At 39.8% G+C, this 23,275-nt stretch overlaps 1 protein-coding gene across 3 annotated transcripts in view; it reads left to right on the top strand.

The window, feature by feature from the left end:
• Window positions 1–23,275, top strand: part of dlg3 (discs, large homolog 3 (Drosophila)) — a 104,559-nt gene that overhangs the window by 79,110 nt on the left and 2,174 nt on the right. For 2 of the 3 annotated variants that reach the window (XM_061787056.1, XM_061787057.1), the window contains 10 exons: window positions 1,603–1,717; window positions 7,169–7,345; window positions 8,122–8,197; window positions 15,743–15,788; window positions 19,042–19,083; window positions 19,302–19,352; window positions 21,676–21,777; window positions 21,878–22,050; window positions 22,911–23,020; window positions 23,100–23,191. In XM_061787056.1, coding sequence (XP_061643040.1) covers window positions 1,603–1,717; window positions 7,169–7,345; window positions 8,122–8,197; window positions 15,743–15,788; window positions 19,042–19,083; window positions 19,302–19,352; window positions 21,676–21,777; window positions 21,878–22,050; window positions 22,911–23,020; window positions 23,100–23,191 — 984 coding nt within the window. Of the gene's footprint in view, window positions 1–1,602; window positions 1,718–7,168; window positions 7,346–8,121; window positions 8,198–11,824; window positions 11,928–15,742; window positions 15,789–19,041; window positions 19,084–19,301; window positions 19,353–21,675; window positions 21,778–21,877; window positions 22,051–22,910; window positions 23,021–23,099; window positions 23,192–23,275 lie in introns of all 3 variants that reach the window. The other variant, XM_061787055.1, reaches the window with a different exon arrangement.

Genomic DNA, 23,275 nt, shown 5'->3' with positions numbered 1-23,275 from the left:
TGACGCTTTGTGTTGCGTGACCACGTATTCACATGCTGGCCAGCAAACTAGTTCATTGTTCGTAACCTCAAAATGTTATAATTGCAGTAAATATTTCGTGAATCTAATAGCATATGTTTTCGGAAACCAAGAAGACCAAGAAGGCGGCACGGTGGATGACTGGTTAGAGCGTCAGCCTCACAGTTCTCAGGACCCGGGTTCAATCCCTGGCCCCGCCTGTGTGGAGTTTGCATGTTCTCCCCGTGCCTGCGTGGGTTTTCTCCGGGCACTCCGGTTTCCTCCCACATCCCAAAAACATGCATTAATTGGAGACTCTAAATTGCCCGTAGGCATGATTGTGAGTGCGAATGGTTGTTTGTTTCGATGTGCCCTGCGATTGGCTGGCAACCATTTCAGGGTGTACCCCGCCTCCTGCCCGATGACAGCTGGGATAGGCTACAGCACGCCCGCGACCCTAGTGAGGAGAAGCGGCTCAGAAAATGGATGGATGGATGGATGAAGAAGACCAAGAAGTTGCTCGGCGAACTCGTTGATTGCTCACCGTTTTTAACCTTGAAATGTCATAATTACATTCAATATTTTATTAGCCTAATAGCATAATTGATAGTTATTTTTTAATGTTTTGCTGCATGCTTTGAATGAGATCAAAAGTGGCTAAATCAGGTGGAAAAAGGAATTTGTACCCATGGCTGCCGCAGTCTAGCACTAACCTACACTGTCATAATTTCAGTAAATGTTTGTATCAGTAACATTTTAACTAGTAAAGCACTAAATGTTAAGTAGCAGAACTTTGACACTAGTAGTGAGTGACATCCAATGAGAACGTAGTTAATGAGTCGGCTCAGGGGGCTCCATTCATCAACAACCGCAATTGGATTTGTGCTCTTGTGACAAATGACCACGCATTCAATATTGTCGGTGGTCTTCCTGCCTCCCCCACCCTTTTTTTAATCTTTTTTTTCTCCATTGAACCATGCTGAAGAGCCTGTATTGAACTTCATTAATTTGTGTAATTAATTACCTGTTATGGGACATCGCCGCTTACTTTAGCCAGATCTGTGATAAACCATCTGTTCTGAGGGTCATTAATCAATGCAGGGATTCATTCAACTTTCCGTTTTTCATTTTATGCTCAGTTCTGAAAGGCATTTTCCATTAAATCAAAAAAAAAACCACTGCATTTATGACCCCTTAAAATAAAATATGATAATCAAAACCGCTTTTTTTTGTGAATGGTATCCATCCATTTTCTATAGTAGTTGTCCTCATTTGAGTATGTGGGGGAAAAGAGAACCTATCCCAGCTGACTTTGGGAGCGAGGCGGGATAAACCCTGGACTGGTCACTGGTATATTGCAGGGCACAAGAAGACAAAAAAAAAAAGTTTTCCATAGCATTTGTCTTCATTAGAGACATTAAAAAAAAAAAAAAACATTTTTGATCTCACTTTTCCTCAGTAGGCTGACAAGGTGTGTGCGTGTGTGTATATTTTACGTATATTACATTCACCAGATTGTTATCCTAAAAAATGGAGAACATGACATCATGGTTGAGGAGCTTCTTTCGGGAGAGTTTTGGCTGACATCAGTTTTTTCTTCTTCAGAGTACAGCCGCTTTGAGTCCAAGATCCACGACCTGAGGGAGCAGATGATGAACAGCAGCATGAGCTCAGGATCCGGTTCCCTGCGCACCAGTGAGAAACGCTCCATCTATGTCAGGTAAAGCTGGAGGCTCCACTTACAAGCTCAGCTTAATACAAAATAACACATACACACACAACTTGCATAATGAACCTCACGTGGCCTGTTGAGAACCTGTGAGAAAAAGAAACTCTACATACTGTCAAAAGCAGACACTGTTGCCTGGCAAAGGTTTTATGGTTAAGCCTCTTGGTTCATGCTGGCCTGCAAATAGTCAACCATCAAGTGCAAACTATGAAATGTGAGTGATGCCTGGAGCTCCAAAAATATTTTCCATTCATGTCGGGGTATGGCTGTCAATGAACACAGTCGCTACATCACAGGTTCTCAAATTTAGGGTCCGCAAGCTTTACCTTTGGGTCTGCAAAATAAATGTTTAATTGCATTCATAAAAACAGAAAAAAGTGTATACCTACTCTACTTATGGGGACCTGCATGCCAATAAAACAAACATAATCAACCAATTCTCCTTATTTTAGCTTTGAACCAATTCAAAGCTCTGATATGATTGACATCACATAAATGTCCAAACATTCCTGCACGTGTGTGTGTGTGTATATATTTATATAAATTATTATTTTTTTTGTCACAGGAATAAAGTACAGTTGAGCCTCAGTGTAACGGACTAATAGGAGCAGTGGGTTGTCTGTTACATTGAAGCACTTTATTTTTGTGGCCATATGCACCCATATTACTGTACATCACAAAATAATTGTTTTGTAATTTTTGATGGCCTAAAACACCCATAACAGTACATAGTTATTGTAAATAAAGCTTAAATATTTGAAAAGGTTTAAATTTTATCCAGCCATACCATGCTGGTGTGCTTGATGGTGACAATTGTTGACATAGTCAGTCATCATAGACGAATCGAGGTCTCTTTCATTTGAGGTGCATGGAAATGGTGTGCTTTCTAGTTCCAAATCTGTTGCTAGAGACGAACGGCTCAACAAAAAACAAACTAACAAAAACTGTTAATGTACCATACAAACCCGTGTTTGAGACTCCATAGAGTATGACAGAGTTAAACCCGCTGCCATGCCTCTCAACAACATAGTTCCCATATAGGCATGGGAGGCAATTCTTATGGCTTGATCTCGTCGTATTGTACACAGCGGCCAATTCTGGAACTAACAGACTTTGACAACGGCGGTTTAAGTGACAACATTGTTCAGTCCTGACAATCCGTTTTATCTTATACCCGTTATATTGGGGTCGGTTTTATTGAGGTTCCATTTTAATATCTTTTTTCTAGGCTAGAGTGAAAAATTTTTTTGAGAACAAAGCAGTCTCTTTCAGAATAAAAAGCATAAGAGTACCTACATACTTTTATTTTGAAATTCACTTTTTTGTTCCCTCATTAACGCTGACTTTAATATGACTTTATTATGAAAAATACTCTGAGTCTTTGTTCTTGTAAATACAACTTTATTCTCATAAGGCCGGTTGCACACCGAGTAATACAGCCAAGCACAACTGAACTGGACAATTGCGGAAAAAAATAGTCGGCAGCTGACACCTGCACACTAGGTGACCTAACTGCAACCCCTGGTTTTCTTATTGGGAAGCATTTTGGATCGCCACACATACTGCTGCTTTTATTTAGTTTTTTTGTTTTTTTAATTGAACCACAAACGACATGCCGTGATTATTAAGGAAGAAGCAGATTTCCCTGGCCGCTCTAGCTCCAGTATATTATATTACAAAGAGAGGAAACGGTTAACGTTAATGAGAGTGTGGATATTTGAGAGAGACTCAGCGTTTCGCTTTTTAGCCACAGGTACATATGAAATTGCAAATATACAACATTTTATTGTAAAACAAACAAACATTTTATATATACTCTACTGTATTGGTTTGGCTTAGCGGGGGCCAGCTGGAGTTTGCTTCATACCCGAAAACATTACGACTTCTTTGGCGAAAAAATAGGCAACATTTAATTCCTACACCATTTAGTTTTTCATAGTTAAGTTTACCTGCCATTTGATTATGAAGGCTCAAAGGCCATTACAAAAAGGACACAGACCTTGTGCAAGGTTACCCACAAAGTTTGACACACCCTGCTCTACATACACATAGTACTTTAACATAACCACCGGCACTAAAGGTTACACTAAGCAAACTGAAACCCTGCAACGCCACAAACCCTCACCTCCCAGTTAAAAATAATCGCTTCAAGAGCGACTGAGCTGTTGCATGTTTTAGGAACAACACCTCTCCATTGAGAACATTCCACAAGAGTGTGCTGGAAAGCCAGTCCAAGCTTGTGTCAGGCTCTTCCACAATGCATGCATGTGGATTATAGTTGTAGTGAAAAGAGGCTCCATCGTCCATGACTTGAGGCCATTCAGCCACATGCATTCTTCAGTTCACAAACCAAAACTTTCAAAGCTAAATTTAAGATGCATTAATCTAGTTTTTATGAGTTAATTTAACCGTTTTTGATATTTCTTTACTGTGTTAGGTTAGGGGTAAGTAAAAGTATTGATTCATCAATGCATTGTAATACTTGCCCCTATGATTCAATATCGATTCAGCAAATCCTCTGAATTGATTCTCCTCCTGGCCAGTGGGAGGCACCTTTCGTGTGATTCACCTTGTATGGATGGAAGCCGCACTCTATCACACAATAATAAAATGGCAACTAAAGCAAGCAGCTGCACGGCAGCGAGTATCGAGTGACCATTTTTAAATCTGATATTTGGGGTCATTTTGGATTCCCTTTAAATCTGGAACACGGAAATGGACAAAAGACGCTCGAACCACCACATGCAATACCAACACGAAATCATTTGATGTCTGCACCCCGAAGCTTTACACAGTTAAGGCAGTGTGTTTTGAGTCAGAAGTCCAGAAGAAAGAGTGGCTCTTTGGTGGTGGTTGGACTTGCAGAGTGACTGACCCATACATATGTAACTATCACTTTTCATTTCATTTCATTTCAAGTCAGACTTATTGTCAAATGTTCTGCAGACTAGAGAGCCCTGCAACGGAAGCCAGACAGGGAGCAATATAGCAAACTATATTGATACAGGCAATAAGTGAATAAATTGGGTTTGACGAAGAAAGTACCGGCAATTGTCACAATGCTGAAAACATGGTACTTAATTTCACTGGACAAAAAATATACACAGCATAACTTTAAAAAACGGAATTAATCCATCAAATGTAATATTTTAGCTTGGATTAAAAGTAAAATTATTCCTTTAGTGTATCCTGAAAGTTTAACCTAAAAGTTTTGTTTGAATGTTGGAACAAACATTACCAGTGTTAGCCAAAATGTTAGCTCTCTTGCTAACTTAGCTTCGTTAAGTTTAAAAGCACCACAGCAATTTTCAGTGCTCATACACATTCACACACACATACAAGCTTCAGGAAAGGCACAAGCTTTTACCCTTATTTCAAAATTTTTTATGGCGTCTTTCTGGTTTATCTGAAAGAAATATAAACATTTAAGCAGTAGCTCCTCCCGCCCCCAGTAGGCTAGAGTCTACTTGGCCTGCACTCTCAGGACAATAATGCATCGGATTTGAGGGATGAATATCACGTCCAGTGAGGGACAGCTGCGTTTAAAAATGAATTACTTTAAACTAGCCGTAATGTCACTTAAATGCAAAGTTTTTCTTATCAATGTCGTTGTTCCTTCCGTCCAAATCCACAATGCATGCGCAAATCTCATTATATTATATTAAATCCTTTGGTCAAAATTATATATTTCAGTTTGGTCGCAAGTTGTACATTTAAATTACAGTAAAATAAAAATGTAAAACATTTGAATCACAAACATAAATAATTTGAATTGAATAAATAAATCTGACAGCTTTGTATTTTTTCAGTGTCGGTGCTACTTAAAAACACTGCAAATAATAATATTAGCCCCAACACCAATAAGTAAGGTCTGTTTTCATTTCAAAACAATGTTGTGTAAATGGCCCCTTACATTCAAAGTCCTTATTTAATGCTCAAAATGTGTCTCACCTGCACCCTTACAAACCCAACTAGAGTATGACAGCATTGTAGACTGACAGTGGTTGTTGTCATAATACAAGCCCTTCAACCAACCCCAAACATGTTTGTGGAAGCATTGAGTCATGCTGGACATCAAGGTGATCAAAGTGAAAGCCCTCTGTGATGCAACCCCACTACGCCCAGGTTATTTGAGTCCCTCCTGCCCTGAACTCTGCCCCACCACGAACACGGCTAGATTGAGTCGGTCCAGTCTTTGTATACGGGCTCGTATGAGAGACAAGTAGGGCCTAGCCTGTTCCTGTGTGGCTGACTAAGACCGCAGCAATGTTGTCAAAGCCGTCTCGCTATCCAGCTGATGCATGTCCTCCCAGCCCAGCCTCAGGAATGTGGAGGCGTTAAGCCTGCAAGGTGAGCTTTGAAGTGGGGAAAACTCAACCAAACAGTCTGCAAACCAGCAACACGCGTCTTTATCACTGTTAAAGTGGCTTGGGGTCTGATAGTGTCTCTTCAGTTGTCCCGTCACAGTTTGTGGTATTCTCAAGAAGCAGTCTTGTATTTTTCTTTACTCGCTTTTAGGGGTGGAACGGTTTATGAAAACCGTCCAAACCCTTCGTGTGTCCCGTTGTGAATTTTGTGAACTATTCCATCCCCACTCGCATTATTTTGTAGTTAACACACAGAGGTAACATGGCATCATATGCATATATCCACCAGACTCTACATTCTTCTTCAGCTCTTACTTCTTTGTCTCCTATTTACTGTATGTGCTCCTTTTACATAGTGGCTCTAGTGTTCTGACTGAGACACCACATAACTGAAATGCCGTGTGCTACAGAATACATTTAAGTATAATGTGTGTCAAGACTGTTAGAAAAATGTAATTATGTATGATGTTAAAATGTCTGCAATGACATTTCACTTTAAAAGCTTCTATTTGAGGGAAGCTTGTGCTGTATTCAAGAAAAGTTTGTTTCTTTGAACAATATTTGATTAAAATGAAACATTTTCATCACAATTGCAATACATTGTCAAGTATCAGCAAGTACTCGTATGTAAGTATTAGTACTCGTACTCTGTCTGAAAAAAAGTGGTAGTGCAGCATCCACAGTTTTAAATGTTTGTTATCAAATGTTCTGTATAAATACATTTGGATTCGAAAGTCTTGTAGGTCAAGTTGAGCAGAAACCTGTTAAACGGGTATGAATAGTGCAGTCTTGTGACATGACACGTTTAGAGTAGCTATAATGGGAGTGTAGCATTGTTAGGTGCGTGTGCTTTACAAAAGGGTTCTGATGTATTTTTCCACCTGCTGATTACATCCCTCACTGGCCTTATTTATTGTGGTGGGGGCGGGGGGGTTAAAAAGTGACCATCCAACAAATAAGCAATCGTGATGAGAAATCAGTCCAACAATTACAACCTCCTTTAAAGTTATAGATACACGATTTGCCAATCCAGGTCCAAAACACAAAAAATTAAAGATCCTTTTTTTCTTTGTAGAGCTTTGTTCGACTATGACCGGACGAGGGACAGCTGCCTGCCCAGCCAAGGGCTAAGCTTCTCCTACGGCGACATCCTCCATGTCATCAATGCTTCTGATGACGAGTGGTGGCAGGCCAGACTGGTGACGCCACACGGGGAGAGCGAGCAGATCGGGGTCATTCCCAGCAAGAAAAGGTATATTTGCTCTTTGTTTGTAAAGGAAATGATTAAAAGAAGAATTAAAAAATGAAGATATGAAAATCCACTTAACAAAAAGCAGAATAAATGAAAAGAGTAAAAATAACAAAAAGTTAAAATCACAAAAAGGAGAAAGATGGTGACAAGAAATATCTACAAATGTTCCACGGAAGTTGGGACGTTGTGTAAAACAAATAAAAACATAATACAATGATTTGCAAATCAATTTAAACCTACATTCAATTGAATACACTACAAAGAAAATATATTTAATGTTCCAACTGATGTTTTTTAAAAAAATTTATATTTATTTTTTTATTTTTTTTTTGCAAATATTCTCATTTTGATTTTGTTACATTCTAAAATTTCACCCAAAAAACAAATATCCCTAGCTTTTTGTGATTTGTGTAGTTAGCCTCAAGACCATTCAGAGCTTCATAGACAAAGATTTTAAAATCAATTTGTTTCACAGGAAGCCAGTGGAAAAAAAGTGCGGGGGGCCAATTTGATGTGATTCAGTATCGTTCTAGACCAGTTCCAGCTGTCAGATCAATTCCCCCCCCCCTTCTTTCTCTCTCCGCCAGACTCATATAAATCCTGTTACAATAGTAACATAACGTGTGAACCATCTTTTCTGTGTCGTGTTTGAACAGAAAATCTTTTATAGATGATTGATTTTATAATGTTCTTCAGGTGGTAATAAGACTTAGTCCCGCTTTATACTCTTAATACCGCATGACAGCAACACTTTTTCTTTAACTTATTCTTCCTAGAGTGGAGAAGAAGGAGCGGGCCAGGTTAAAAACAGTCAAGTTCCACGCCCGGACTGGCATGATTGAGTCGAACAGGGTAAGTCGAGTAAGAAGCTGTGTAGGAACGCTACCAAACCCAACACAAGGAGCCTTCATGTTATCACAATACTGCGACACACGAGTCACACTGTAGTGCATATGTTAATACTGTACTTTCCAAATAATGGAGGGGCCATTAGTCGAGTTGATGCTGTGTCCGAACTAGTTGCTGGGTCTTTCGTTCACTTGAACTAATTAACGGCACAGGAAAAAAAGAACATTCGGAACCGCCTCAGTTTATACACTACTGTACAAACACACATTAGTTGGCAGCAGAAAACTGCACAAACACGTGTAAACAGTCTCCTGAAAGGGGAATCAAACCATTCCCTGATGACCTGACATTATAACCAAATAACAAATGTGTATGCCCCCATTAAAAGCCATTTGAGAATTTATTTGATATCCAGCTTGAACTCCATGTACTCTTACGCTGTTTGTCCTCACTAGTCAGACAATAGTGCACCAGTACGACAACAGTGCCTTACTAGTTACCACCCAAAATTCATCAAAACTGCTTTCCATGAAACCGTCTGAGTACTTAATCAATATCCTTGATATCCCACTTAAGGTCAATGCTTTTTGTCATCACTAGTAAGATATTTCAGTGCACTAGTAGAATAACAGTGTCTTACAAGTAATGTTTTTTCCACTAGTAGTGCCATAATAAAATAAATTATCGAATGGCTTCAAATGAAACTGTTAGAGCATTTATTCAATATCTATTGGATATTGATGTCCATCTGAAAAGCCATGTTCTTGTACACTCTTTGTCCACACCAGTAGGGACAACTTTGGCATACTAGTAGGACAACTACATGTTACCATTGAGGCAAAACTGTTCACTAGTTTACAACTGCATGCTACTAGTGCTATTCATGAAATGATAAAATTCTACTAGTTAACATTTAGGACTTCACTAGTATTGCTATTAGCATGCAGGTGTCAACTAGTGTACAGTTTTTTATCGCTATATAACATGTAGCTTATTCAAATAACCTCTACAAAGGACACTTCTAGTGCGTGACACATGCCTACTAGTTGGGCCAGGCAGTTTAACTAGTGCATCGCGGTTTAGTCGTAAGGTTTAAATGCAAAGTAGTAGGCTGAAAGTGGCACTAGTAGTGGATTAAAACTTTACTAATGAGGCAGTCGTTCTACTAGTGCACTGAATTGTCTTGCTAGTGAGGACAAAGAGTGCACTAGTAAGTGAACCTTTAGTTGGATATCAAGGATATGAATAAATGCTCAAATGGCAAAAACTATGCACTAGTTGATAACTGTGTGCTACTAGTACTACGAGTGAAATTATCCTATTCTACTAATTCTCTAATTTCTACTAGTTAACATGTAGCAATTCACTAGTAGTACTAATAGCATGCAGATGTTTACTAGTTGGGCCTAGTAGTAGTTTCCCAGTAAAGGTTAATTGCATACTAGTTTTGTTCTATCTTATGTACAGTAGTTTGTTACAGCTGTGGCTGATGTCTTTTTAATTTATTTTTTTATTTTTTTTATTTGCTTTACAAATAAAGTTGAGTTGAGCACTAGGCTAAAATTGGCTGTAGTAAAAAAAAAAAAAAAAAAAAACCCTACATGTAAAACTTGTTCTACTAGTGTGCCCTATTATTCTAATAGTATGCCAAAGAGTATACTAGTACTTGAACCATAAGCTGTATATCCTATAAACGTTCTCTGTCCAAATTTAAATTGAATATTTTTTCACAGAGCGAAACTATTGGTCTGTCCCCACTTGTTTATTTATTTTATTTTATTTTTACAAATTGTTGACCAATGTAAAGAATAGCTAACGTAATAAATAGTGATGCACCAAAATGCAAGTTCTTGGCTGAAACCGAAAATGGGGGAAACCGGTGCCGAAAAACAAAATGCAGGAGAAAAAAAATATGCCAATGATTAGTTAAATTGCAATTATGGCTGTGACTGTGTACTAACCTCACTAAAAGCAAGGCATTGCAGTTGCATAAATTAATATTAACCCTTCAAAGAATAAATCTATTACAAAATGAAAATACTCATTTCGTACTGTCATATCAACAATGCACAGATATGGGTGGGCGATAGGGGAAATAATCGTATAACTGTTTTTTTTCCATATCAGTCTATCGATATACTGTATATCACGATAAACAAATCACAAATTTTTTTTTATCTTAAATGTTCCCTGTTACTCTAAACCTTTAGATTTAAATATGTTCTGTCAAAAGTTGAACATGAATTGGAACATTAAAATTGTGTAAGACAAAATGTATATATTCATAAACGTATAATCTGACCATACAAAAGTTTTCAAGTTTTCCAATTCCAATTTATGCTCAGGGAGTTGATAACAAGGGTGCCTTAATTTAATAATTCACTTGAATTCCTTATTTTCATTCGTGCTTATTGGTAACATCTCTTTTGCGATCCAATTTGTTTGTTGTTTTCAGACCGGGGTGCACGCTACTGTTGTTTTTCTTTTTTTTAAGACTTAACAAAACTAAAATAACTCCACACTGCTGAACTTTTCGGCCCTTTCTTGTCAACTATGGCTACGTTCACACTGCAGGGCATGATGTCCAGTTCAGATTTTTTTGTTAAATCCAATCTTTTTATCTAGTCGTTCACGTTACTAAAACAAATGTGACTTCTACTATGGACGGAATGAGTCCGTGATGTCACACACTTGCGCACAAAACAGGACGTCACGTTACGGATGTGCACAAACACGAGGCGCCGTGTTTATGGAAGTAAATATGGCCCCTCGCCTAGGTCTCGTCATGAGGCATTTGCGGTAGTTTCAAGGATTTTGTGCAACAGAGCCAACATATTATTAGTTTGAAGCAACTTCTTTTCGTCACTGTTTTCTGCTCCTTCGTCTGCTGTTGCTTTTATGGCATGTTTATTTTGTCGAACAATTGTGACGTTTGTCACATTTTGATGACTTTAAGGTTCGATGAGTGTGACTTGCCACTGCTAATGTGCTGTGTGCGTCAACCTAACTTTGCATAGTTATATTGGTTCAGCGTGGAGCAGCTCACATTATTATTGGCTATTTGTATTGTCTGTCTGAACATGAACGGACCGTCGTAGCCATAGCTGCTAAACAGCGAGACAGAGATGCCCACGGAACACACCACCTTGTCGTTGGTGGCCACTCCGTGCTTTATCCAGTGAAGCATGCCATGGCTGCGGTTTTTGCCTGCGTCGTTACAACTTAGTGATTCGGCCGAGAACCAATATGTACTTTTGGCCCTATTTCGGCCAAAATATTGGTGCATCACTAATAATAAATGATGAAACGATTTTTCTATTACACCCCCGGCCACCATATGAGGAAATGGGTTAGATAAAATGTCTATTGTAATGACCAGCGATGTATTGAACTTTTGTGTATTTTCTAAACAGAAGCTGCCTGTGTCTGTACATGAATACGCTTTTCATTTCCACCCGTTACCTTGTCATTTTCATTATTATGATTTGATGTTTGCCAGACATTCCATTTTATTGTTTTGCATGCGTGTTGAGTACCGTCATTGAAATCCATTCTGTTTTTTTGTGTTTGCCCTCTCATCTCCCCCTCCCCGCCTCCCTTCCTCCCCCCACGCCTCCCTCGCCGACAAAGCAGCCAGTCAAAGTAAAGCGCAAAAAAAGCTTCAACCTGTCGCGAAAGTTCCCGTTTTACAAGAGCAAGGAGAATATTGTGCAGGAGTTGGTGGAGTCTGAACGTGAGTACTAGCTCTGTGAAGCAAACAAGGGGCGGGAGGGGGAAAGGGGTAAGGTCATGTTGCTTTCATCCTTTCTTTTCCTCTTTTCACGCTTAAGTTCTGTCTCTTCATCCTTCCTTCCTCCCTTCCACTCACCTCCACGGACACTATGCTCTCATCCCTCTCTCTCACAGAGGTGGACCGCATGGCAGAGGTGGCACAATTTTAGGACTGGGGACTTGCTTGGCTAAAACTTTGGAAAGACTCGACTTGACTTTCTTGAATTACATGACCTGACAAGTTTTGCCTGTTTACATTTGGAAAATCTGCAGTTTTCAAGAAGTAAGGATCATGGAGAGAGCTCTGAAGATTATTACATCTGGATTTCAGTATTATGTTTGCTAAAATTATGGGAAACAAAAATGGCAACATGCAAGGTTTTTAACTGATGAATAAGAGGCAACTAAGGGGAAAATTATATCACATTCCCTCAGCTGTATCATGTCAACATTTTGCACACTGATCCCATGCACCTTATTTTGGAGCGTCAGACCAGACGGAAATCATGGCCTCCTTTATTTCTGTACCTTTTAAAATAAAAAAAGAAATAAAGACTTGTACACATACAGTACTATGTTTAATATTTTTCGTAATTTGGCATGTCTGCTTTGCCTTGTTTGCTTTATTGTGGATAATACCGGAAAAGGGAATTTTCCTTGTGGATAAATTAAGTATTTATCTTATGTCGGTTATGCGTTTAATTGAGAAGACAAAATAATAGACAATACGGAGATTCTGTGAGTGGGAATGTTGTGGGCGTCAGGCAGGAAGTTTTTATTTCACAAATCGATACTATTGGTCAGTGCTCGTCTGTTATTTTTATAAATATTGAACCAGTCATTGTCAATCAATTGTTGAAACTAGCTTGAACTTTAAAGTGGCTTTTAATTTACCTTAAGCAGCCCCTCCTTACATTTATTTTTGTACTGTACATTTTTACTGTGCTTGTAGTACTTTTAAAGGGGACATATTTTGCCAAACCAACTTTCTCCAGCATTTGGGATGTAATATTGTCTCTATCGTGCCTCAAATATGAATTAAAATCGTCTGAATTCCAGAGTTAGACATTTTTGTGCCGAGAGGCCTGAAATCAGGTCATTCGAATTTCTCGATATTATCTATGTCACTAGCGAAGATCTCCGCCTTCCCTTTACGCTCCTGAGCCAGCGCTGTAAATATAACACGTGCTCACACAAGTGGGTCTGCTACACGGAGGCAAACAATCAGAGTAAAGGGGCGGTTTTTGCCAAATAATGACAAATTGGCTACAAAGCTGGGTCAAACAGAACTAACTGTCAGAGGAACCGTTTCTGAACACTAGTATGACAAAACCAAGGTGTTTTTTTTAAATGAAATTGACACTAAGTCCATGTTAGAGAGTCACTCTATAGAGGTCTAAATAGCCAAAATAAAAACCTTTAAGATTGTACGGATTGAAAATTGTTAGAAATAAAATGTTTCTATTACTATTATTATTGCTACTGGTAGTAGTAGTAGTAGTAACAATACAATGCTCAATGACGAAAAAAGTGATTTTTAATTTTTTTTTTTTTTACCAAACAGTGATATTTTAGTATAGCTAACTAAGGCAAGTCCAGATACTCAGTGCAAAGGGGCTAATGTGTGAATTAAACGAAGTGTGTCAAAAAAAGTTCCAAGAACAAAACATGAATGACGACCTTAGCTAGGTTCGGTCATTCTGATTGAAGATCTCTGGTCTGCTGTTTACACGTGATGTGATTTATTCCGATCAGGTGTATACATGTGCATAAAATGTGGATAAAATTAGAAATGAGCTCATCAGAGGGACAGCCGAGGTTCGATGTTTTGGAGACAAAGTTAAAGAGAGCAGACTTCAATGGTTTGGATACGTCCAGAGGAGAAATAGTGAGTATATTGGTAGAAGGATGATTAAGATGGAGCTGCCAGGCAATAGAGCTAGAGGAAGACCAAAGAGAAGGTTGATGGATGTCGTGAGGGAAGACATGATGGCAGTTGGTGTTCGGGAGGAGGATGCAGGAGATAGGCTTACATGGAAAAGGATGACTCGCTGTGGCGACCCCTAACGGGACAAGCCGAAAGGAAAAGAAGTATACATGTGCACTCCGTTTAATCAGAACAGCCATGTGACATGCGCACATCGACATAAACGTCACGTAATTCATGAAGATGGAGGTCCGTCTATTTAGAGGAGTAGTTGCAATTGTTTTTACACTTTTATTAAAACAATAACTTGATTAAAAACAAGTTACAATTAGTTAAAACAGCTGTCAAATGTTACGGAACATCCATATTTTGTTATGGAAAATCCAGCGTCCGAATTACCGGCCAGTACGGCACTTTGTCCAGGCACCGTGATGAAAAGAGATGCTTGGGGGTATGTTCTTTTATTAGGGTTAATTTTGAACATGGCATGCCGAAATCTCATATACTTTGATTCAGGCTGCAACTGCATCCGCCATTACAAGGTTGATGCAGTAAAAACATTCAAATAACAAATATTGACGCCATTATTATTATTATTAACTATTATTAATTATTAACTATTACAATTATGGACTCATGATTATGTTGTGCAATTGAACAGGATGCAGAATTATTTTCATCCTATTACATAATATACTGCAATAACTGCCCTGCAGTAATGTTCTTGACAAAATTTTGAAAAGATGGAAATTCAGACAAATTTGGACAAATTGTTCTGGAAGTGAATTTATATAGGTTGGCAGCTCTGTTAAAAACAAGATCTTCATCGCATACGAGCTCCGGCGGGTTGTAAGCCACCATATTTACGTGCATAAACAATGTCATCACCGCACATTTACGTCAAGATGGAGCATGCACAGACAGAGCGTAGCCTGGCACTATTCCAATTCATGGTTTATGTGACAATTTACTTGTGATCGATTTGGCAAAAGGAATATTTCATCCCTGTGAAACCGATTCTAAATCAATTATAATTGGAATAAAAAGCTCAATGTAAACCCCAATGTAAAATCTTGGAAAAGAGGGGAACAAAAATGACACGGAGCCTGGTTGGGTGATTAGGGAGGTTGCTCCAGCACGCCAATGTTCTCTTTGACCAGGAACTGTCAGATGTTCAGGGCCTCATTGTGAGCAGGCGTGTTGTCATGGTGAATCAGCTACGGGTTGCCCTGCCACAACTGTCGCCTCTTCCCCTGCATCAAACCAAGCAAAGACCGCAGGACACCAGTCCCTGAACTTCTCTAACACACCACCTATCTTGTGACTGAGCAAGACTGTTTGACTTATGATTTGCATAACCCAAGTAATGACTTGGGTTATGCAAGTCATTACTTGGGTTAAAATTTGGTGGGGACTCGACTTGATTTTTGCCACAGTAACTTCTAATTCAGCGGTTAAGACTTGAGACTTACTTTCTCCCATCTCTGCCATATGTGACCGCCTCTCTGGTGTCCTCCAAGAGGAGTGGGTGGCTGTGTGCGTGTGTGTGTGTGTGTGTGTGTATGTATGCATGCGTGGTTGTCAGCCACACTAACTAACACACAGCAGGCTTTCTAACACTGTGCTGCTATACAACTTGAACCACAACAGGAATGTCACGAGGCAGTGATGTATAGTACACTGAACTTTGTGAATTTCCCCCCACCCCCCTTATAAAAAAGATGACTCTTCCAACGCACACAGAGCACTCCTCTTCCTCTCTGCCCCGACTATCACTAACCTCTTCTTCTTCCTGTCTGCTCTCTTCTCTTCTGTTTTTGTTCTCTGCTCTCACCTGTCGGGACACCTAGGACTTCCCAGGGTTAAGCGATGACTTTTATGGATCAAAGAGTTTGAGTAAGTGTTGTGGTTGTCCCTGAGCGCTGGCTGAGGGGAAAAGTGCTGTGTCATGACGACACACAAAAGCGTCAGTGTACATGCACTTTAAATACAGATTTAAACATTTTCGGCTAAATGGACAAAAGTATTGGGACACCGTGCCCGAGGAGCCTATGAGTTGGACTATATTCTCTTATAGAGTTGGATCAGTCTTAGTCCAGTTTTTTTTCAATCATTGAAATAATGATCTGGTCTCAGTTTATTTACAAATTTACTAAGTGTAAAATGTGGGCCTGTTTAGTTGAACACAAAACTTTCCTTTTGTTGTATGAAACGCAACCGGTTGATACACAGATTCATTGTACCTTCTGCCATCTAGTGGAAGAGCTTTTAAATCTTCTGCCTGTCAATGTACGTCACTGGAATAGATAGATGAAAAACAAGGAGAGGATCATACAGGTGAGTATGACATCTACAGGAATTTCAACTGGTTAGGGTAAGGTACAGATGGGTATGTGCAAGTTAAAGAACATTGATGCTGGTCTTTCGTTTGGACTGATTTGTTTGGCTGTGTTTTGTAATAATGCAAACAAGGAATCAATAAAGCAAAAACAATACATCTTAAATTATTTTTGAGATGTTAGATGAGTCAATGCATGACAAAGGGAAAAAAAATTCAAATGTGTTCTTACTACTTATTCCAAGTCTCTTTCCCTAAACCAGATGTCTGATGTAGCTCTGAGACTAACCAGTGAGGTACAGCATGTTGGTGAAGGGCATCCAGAGAGCCGGAAAATACAAAGGAGATATAGAAGAAGCGAGGCTAACTCTTAGCACATTCACAGAGTCCATGGCTCACCCGATTTTCCCCGCCCCCACCCACACACACACACACACACAAAGAATTTGTCATTGTGAATGTTGAACAGGTTTGCAGAGCTGTCAGATGTTAAGGATTGTCCGTGTTTTGTTACGGCTATTACTGAACACTAACCCGTTACGTCGTAATACAGATTTCATTATTTTTTTTTTTAAATGTGTCCGACATAAATGGTGGCCCGGGGCCATTATGGCACTGTGTCGGGTAGACTTTAAACCGATTTTATCGGGCTGATCAGTATCGGCCGATATTTAGCATTTTATGCTGATCGGCTTTGTCATAATTCGCCGATCTGATCAATGACGTCATTGATCGGCTCCGCAAAAGACATTTACTCCGCGTCGCCGCGTGCACAGTATATTTGAATCCAAAAGCTAGTTTATTTTTAGCCTTGTCGTGTTATTAGAATGTGTGCACCACAATTTAACCTTTCTGGACCTTGATTTGTGCACTAGGGCACAATCACGCTGGTGTCATTGAAAGGTATTGTCATTGTGTCCCAATCTGTAGACTCAACGTATATTTGATAAATCCATGCTGAATAAATATTTTGGATTTATGAGGGAGAATGCAAGTTGTTCAACAAAATAGAGTCGTGTCGTGTCAAATAAGGTGACACACTTAATAGTATCATTGTTACTGGAGCTGAGCATTCCCATGGCAGCATGGACATAACAATGGGCCGGCTGCTGCTTCCCTCCAGTGGACAGATTAGTAACCCTCAATGTTTTATTGGGGGGGGTTGCCCATATCAGCAACGTGGTGATATGGGCAACCGGACACATTGTTCAGGGGATTGTGGCTCATTCGGGATCTCATCACAGGAAGCACTTCATTTCCTATTGCCCATACCGAAAACCACTTTCCTAATATTTACACTTGGAGGGCTTCTGCGTACTCGTTTTTTTTCTCTCTCTCTCTAATCAGCTTAGACCAGTGATTCCCAACCACTGTGCCGCGCGAAATTTCATTTTACTTACCTGGATCGAAAAATCCTTTATTACCAATTATGCATCTTTGTTCATCTTTCAAAGCCATAGTAAAGGGACTAAGCACTGCCGCGAATAACTTGAGTACTTGACACCCACCTCTGAAATTTTTTTTTTTTTTTTTTTTTTTTAAATAATTGGCACGGTGGACGACGGGTTTGCATGTTTTCCCCATGCCTGCGTGGGTTTTCACTGGGTACTCCGGGTTCCTCAACATCAAAAAACATGCATGATAGGTTAATTGAAGACTATAAATTGCCCCATAGGTGTGAATGTGAGTGTGAATGGTTGTTTACATGTGCCCTGCGATTGGCTGGCAACCAGTATCCCGCCTCTCGCGCGCAGATAGCTGGGATAGGCTCCAACAAGCCCGCGACCCTAGTGAGGATAAGCGGTACGAAGATTTTATGAATGAATGAATTTATTAATCATAGTTTAAACCTGGTGTAAATATATTCCAAACAATGATCCCAAAACACTTTTTTTGAACTCCGTTTACAGCATTACAATATTAGGAAAAGCCTACTGGAACATCTGAACTTTATCTGGGGTTGATCAGAGGAAATTTAAATTGACAGGTGTGTGCTGACTTCAATTTGACGTGAGTTTTGAATGTGTTTGCTTAATTCTTAACACATTCACATCGTAGTTATAAGAGGCACACTTGTGCAACAACATTTTCTTTTTTTTTTTTTTTTTTTTACTTCCCCTGTAGAAATTATTATTATTTTTTTTTTTTTTCCATTGAGGTGTAAAGGTTTTAGGTCACAATTATGGAAAAAGTTTTGAAATGGTTTCTTTCTCATTTTTTAATCACATAAACTGGCATTTGAACATGGGTGTCTAGACTTGATAATTCACTGTGTGTGGCCTTTGCACCCTGTAAAAAGATAGTCTCAAGCAATGAGACATTTGTTTTTATTAGCACGTCAGCAGAGAAAAAACAGACATGCGGTGGACTTGTCGTAATTTCTGCTAACAACTCAGGATAAGCTTAGCTCCTCCCCGAACATACAAAGATCTTACAGCTGTTGCGATGCGTCACTGCATCATACTTCCTTGACACCAATTACTGCTTTCCTTAGCCAGGGCTTTGGTGGCATCTTAGAATAATAGCTTTGCGCTCTACTAAATAGGTGCACATTTCCCACTGAAGAAGAAAATCTGAGTACATTCAGACCAGATTATTTCAGTATATATACTTTTTGACATTTTTGTTTGGTGGTGTGCTGTTAGAATTTGCTCAAGTAAAATGATTTATCTCAAAGGTTGTGAAACACTGGACTAAGACATTGCAACCACATGGCATGAGAATTACCCGAAACATTGGTTTAGATGACAATGGAGGTTGATAGTTTTTGTTCTCTAATCTGCAACGTTTGCTCTTCTCCTCCTTTTTTAGAATGCCTGACGTCCAACACAAGCGACAGTGAAAGCAGTTCAAGTGAGTCACCTTCCTCACTCGTCTTAACTCTGCTTCATTGACACTGTGCAATGTTTGTTGCCACACATTTCTATTGTCTTGAACTGAAAGGACAGAATGGATAACTAACAGAGTGCACCATCTGTCCCAGAAGGAATAAAGGCGTTTAAGCTTGTCCACATTGTGATATCAGCCATCTGATGACTTGATTTTTTTTCTTCTTCTTCTCATTATCACAGAGGGCCAGGAAGACACCATCCTCTCCTACGAGCCAGTCATTCGACAAGAAAGTAAGTACATATTGTTGGAATTATGCCAATTTATTGTTTGATTTCATAAACTCTGATACTACTACCAGTAATAAGACTGAATAAAAAGCCGAATCTCGATGTTCTTGGTTTGACAAGGGCTGAAATGTCAATTCTTCATGTGCAGTTGCTGATTATAACATCATAGGATGGCTTTCAAAAGGTTAAAATTGTTGCTACCTGCCTACAATTACAAAAATACAGTGATGCTTTGAGATATGAGTGTAATTTGTTCTCTGGCCATGCTCGTAATTCAAAACACTGGTCTCTCAAACAGTCTTCCACCATTAAAATGAATGGAAATGTCATTAATCTGTTCCATTGCCCCAACAAATCTTTGTTTTTGTTTTTGAAGAAAAAATACCACAAATTCTGGTCTAGAATACACTCTCGAGTATAATACATCCCCCCCAAAATCTACCCCAAAAATCAGGAAAACCCACCTACCTTATGTATAATGCACACCATCGATTTTCTGCTAACTATATGCTCAAAACATAAAGTATTATCAGTATGGTACGATTTTTCAAAGCAATATTCTGCTCTGCGTGCACGCGCTGACGTAATACTGGATATGTTGTGACTGGGTGCAATGTCGGCTAGGTACTGCGATGACTGGGCAGGTACAAAGGAGGCAGCTTATAGCGATGGCTAACTAGCGGAAAAGCGGCGTTGTCCAGAGCTCCTCTCTGATTCAACAGCATTGGATGAATCAAGTCATTTGTTAATCCATAGCGTGTAGTCCACCAAGTGTTGGTTTTTAGCCGGCCATTGTACTGCAAGTCTGGAGATGCTAGCAGCTACAGAAGCTAGCTGGCACAGAAGAAGACGGTCTCGACTAAACTGCAATAATATTAGAAATTTTTCACAAAATGAATATACTGTAGTTATTTGGGGAAACCCCCACTTATTTTCATTTATTTATTTTTTCTCCTGATTCCTCATTTATTCATGTTTTTTTTCCCCTGGCAATATAACGAGCCTCAATTATTCACAGATTTTTGCTCTTCGCAGGCTAGGTCTCTATCTCCGGAAGGTAGCGGGGGTCCACTGTATGAATATTCTTGTATGCGCTGTCTGCATTTGTTGCTCTCACTTGTGTTTAAATGTAACTTAAACAATTACCAATTGTTGTTACAATTAATGCAGCCCTATGGGGGCACAAGCCAGTGCAAACTGTGGGCCGGTCCCATGCCCGGATGAATGCAAAGGGTTATGTCAGGAAGGGTATCCAGCTTAAAACTTTGCCAAACAAATTAGAGCGTTCATCCAAAGAATTCCACACTGGTTGTGGCCCGGGCTAAAAACGTCCGCCGCAGTTAACCTGCAGGACACGGTGGAAATTCAGCTACTGTGGGTTGAAGACAAAGGAGGAAATCATACAAGGAAATAAGAAGCTAATAAGAAGTCTGAGAGGACCGAGGAGAGGCGAAAGGAATACATGGAGATGTGACATAGGGTGACGGTAGAGGTGGCAAAGGCCAAAAATAAATGCACATGCCCACTGAGCCACAAACGCACTTGCAACCATTCACAAGCAGAATGGGATATTTATAAATACGCCACGATAAATGCAGACAACATTAAAAAAACGTGTAAATCGCGGATATATTTGTGAATTTGAAAAACACATGCAAATAATTTGTGCATTTTAAAAATTTGGACACCCTTTATTTAAACCATGAAAACTTTTTTGACCCAGCCCCCTAAAAGAATTGGAATTTAGAATCGTTTGAAACCAGAATCGAAATGAAGGACCGGAATCGCTCAAATGCAAAGGATGACCAACCCTATGAGCCACACAATGAAGAAAAATGGGAGGGAGTATGGGAAAGAGTAGTGCAGGCTAGACTCAGGACAGATGTGTGTATTTGCGAGCAACAGTATGGTTTCATGCCTAGTACCACAGATGTATTATTTGCCTTGAGGGTGTTGATGGAAAAGTACAGAGAAGGTCAGAACGAGCTACATTGTGTCTTTGTAGATCTAGAGAAAGCCTATGACAGAATACACAGAGAGGAACTGTGATACTGCATGCGGAAGTCTGGCGTGACAGAGAGCATGTTAGAATAATAGAAGACTTAACTCACATTTATGCTCGCAACTCTAGATGAAAAAAATCACCTGAGGAACTGCTCTTATCTCGAAGACCTAAGTCGTCACTTGTAAGTTGAGGTACCACTGTATAACATTAACTACACGTTATGTAGTGTTTCACTCTTTTCGCCTGGTGTAAATGAGACCGAATGTCCTGACAACTTGTATGGATGAAGACTTGACATTTGTTGTGGGTTTTCCTCCTCAGTCCACTACACAAGACCCGTGATCATCCTGGGCCCCATGAAGGACCGAGTCAACGACGACCTCATCTCTGAGTTCCCTCACAAGTTTGGCTCCTGTGTGCCCCGTGAGTTGACTGGAGCTTGTGTGTGTGTGTGTGTGTGTGTACGCACACAGTAAACCCAAACAACTGGTCCAAACAAGCCCGTTTGACTTCTCTCCGACAGACACGACTCGTCCGAGGCGAGAGAACGAGATGGACGGTCAGGACTACCACTTTGTGGGCTCGCGCGAGCAAATGGAGAAAGACATCCAAGACAATAAGTTCATCGAGGCGGGCCAGTTCAACGAGAACCTGTACGGGACCAGCATCCTGTCGGTCAGAACTGTGGCTGAAAGGGTACGAGGCACCAGCACAAATGTGAAGGGAAAGCCCTTGGAGCATTTAGTCTATATCTTTGAAATCCTTATACTAGTATCCTCTTTGTCCTCACTAGTAAGACAATTCAGCACACTAGTACAATAACTAACTTGTAACGTTTCTTTCCACAACTAGTGCTACTTTTGGCCTATTAGTAAACAGATAAACCTACAGTGCTGCACTAGCAACACTACTAGGCTTAACTAGTAGCCCTGTCATGCACTCGTAGCGTCCTTATCAACGATATTGACTGTTTTATATAACGTTTTGAGCATTTATTTGATGTTCATCTTAAAGTCCATGTACTTGTACTTGCTTTGTCTTCACTTGTAATACACTTGGCATATACTATGTACTAGTTGACAAATGGCATACTACTAGGGACTTAAAATTCTGCTAGTTAACATCTAGTACTTAACTAGTAGTCCTCGTAGTGCACAGATATCAAGGAGTGCAGTGTTGTCTCAATAGTATCATGTAGTTGTCCTACTAGTTGGGACAAAGCACATACTGGTAAATGGACCTTAAACTGGATATCAATTATATTATTTTATTATAATAATTATAATTAGTAACTCCGTAACATTGCTCACTAGTAACATATAGTTCTACTAGTGCGCACTTGTTCTACTAGTATCCAGAAATGTCACGCAGCAGTGGAATGCAGTACTGGAAAAACACCACTGGTAAGACACAGTCGTTCTAGTAGTGTGCTGTCTTACTAGTGAGGACAGAGTGTGTCCTAGCACATGACTTTTCTCTTTCCATATAGACAATATTATTAATGCTTCTATGCTGTGTCCATGAGCTCACCTAAGTGTGTGTGTTGACATCCACAGGGGAAGCACTGCATTCTGGACGTGTCGGGCAACGCCATCAAACGACTGCAGCAAGCACAACTTTACCCGATTGCCATCTTTATTAAACCAAAATCCATCGAAGCCCTCATGTAAGTCACAAGTTATAACGGCGCCGTCTAACGCTGGCGTCCTTCCTACCTTGCTTAACTTCATTCGTGTGCCGTCCAGGGAAATGAACAAGCGGCAGACGTACGAGCAGGCCAATAAAGTCTTTGACAAGGCCGTGAAACTTGAGCAAGACTTTGGCGAGTTTTTCACAGGTAACGTTGTGCAGTCTTTTCACGATCACACTAGGAGCTCGCGTTTGGAAACGTTGTGGGAGCATGACTTGACTGGGAAAATGA

Source organism: Phyllopteryx taeniolatus, chromosome 10 (genome assembly GCF_024500385.1).
Source record: "Phyllopteryx taeniolatus isolate TA_2022b chromosome 10, UOR_Ptae_1.2, whole genome shotgun sequence".
Taxonomy (NCBI): domain Eukaryota; kingdom Metazoa; phylum Chordata; class Actinopteri; order Syngnathiformes; family Syngnathidae; genus Phyllopteryx; species Phyllopteryx taeniolatus.
The sequence above is the reverse complement of the archived record's forward strand: the minus strand, read 5'-3'. Positions and strand labels throughout refer to the sequence as shown.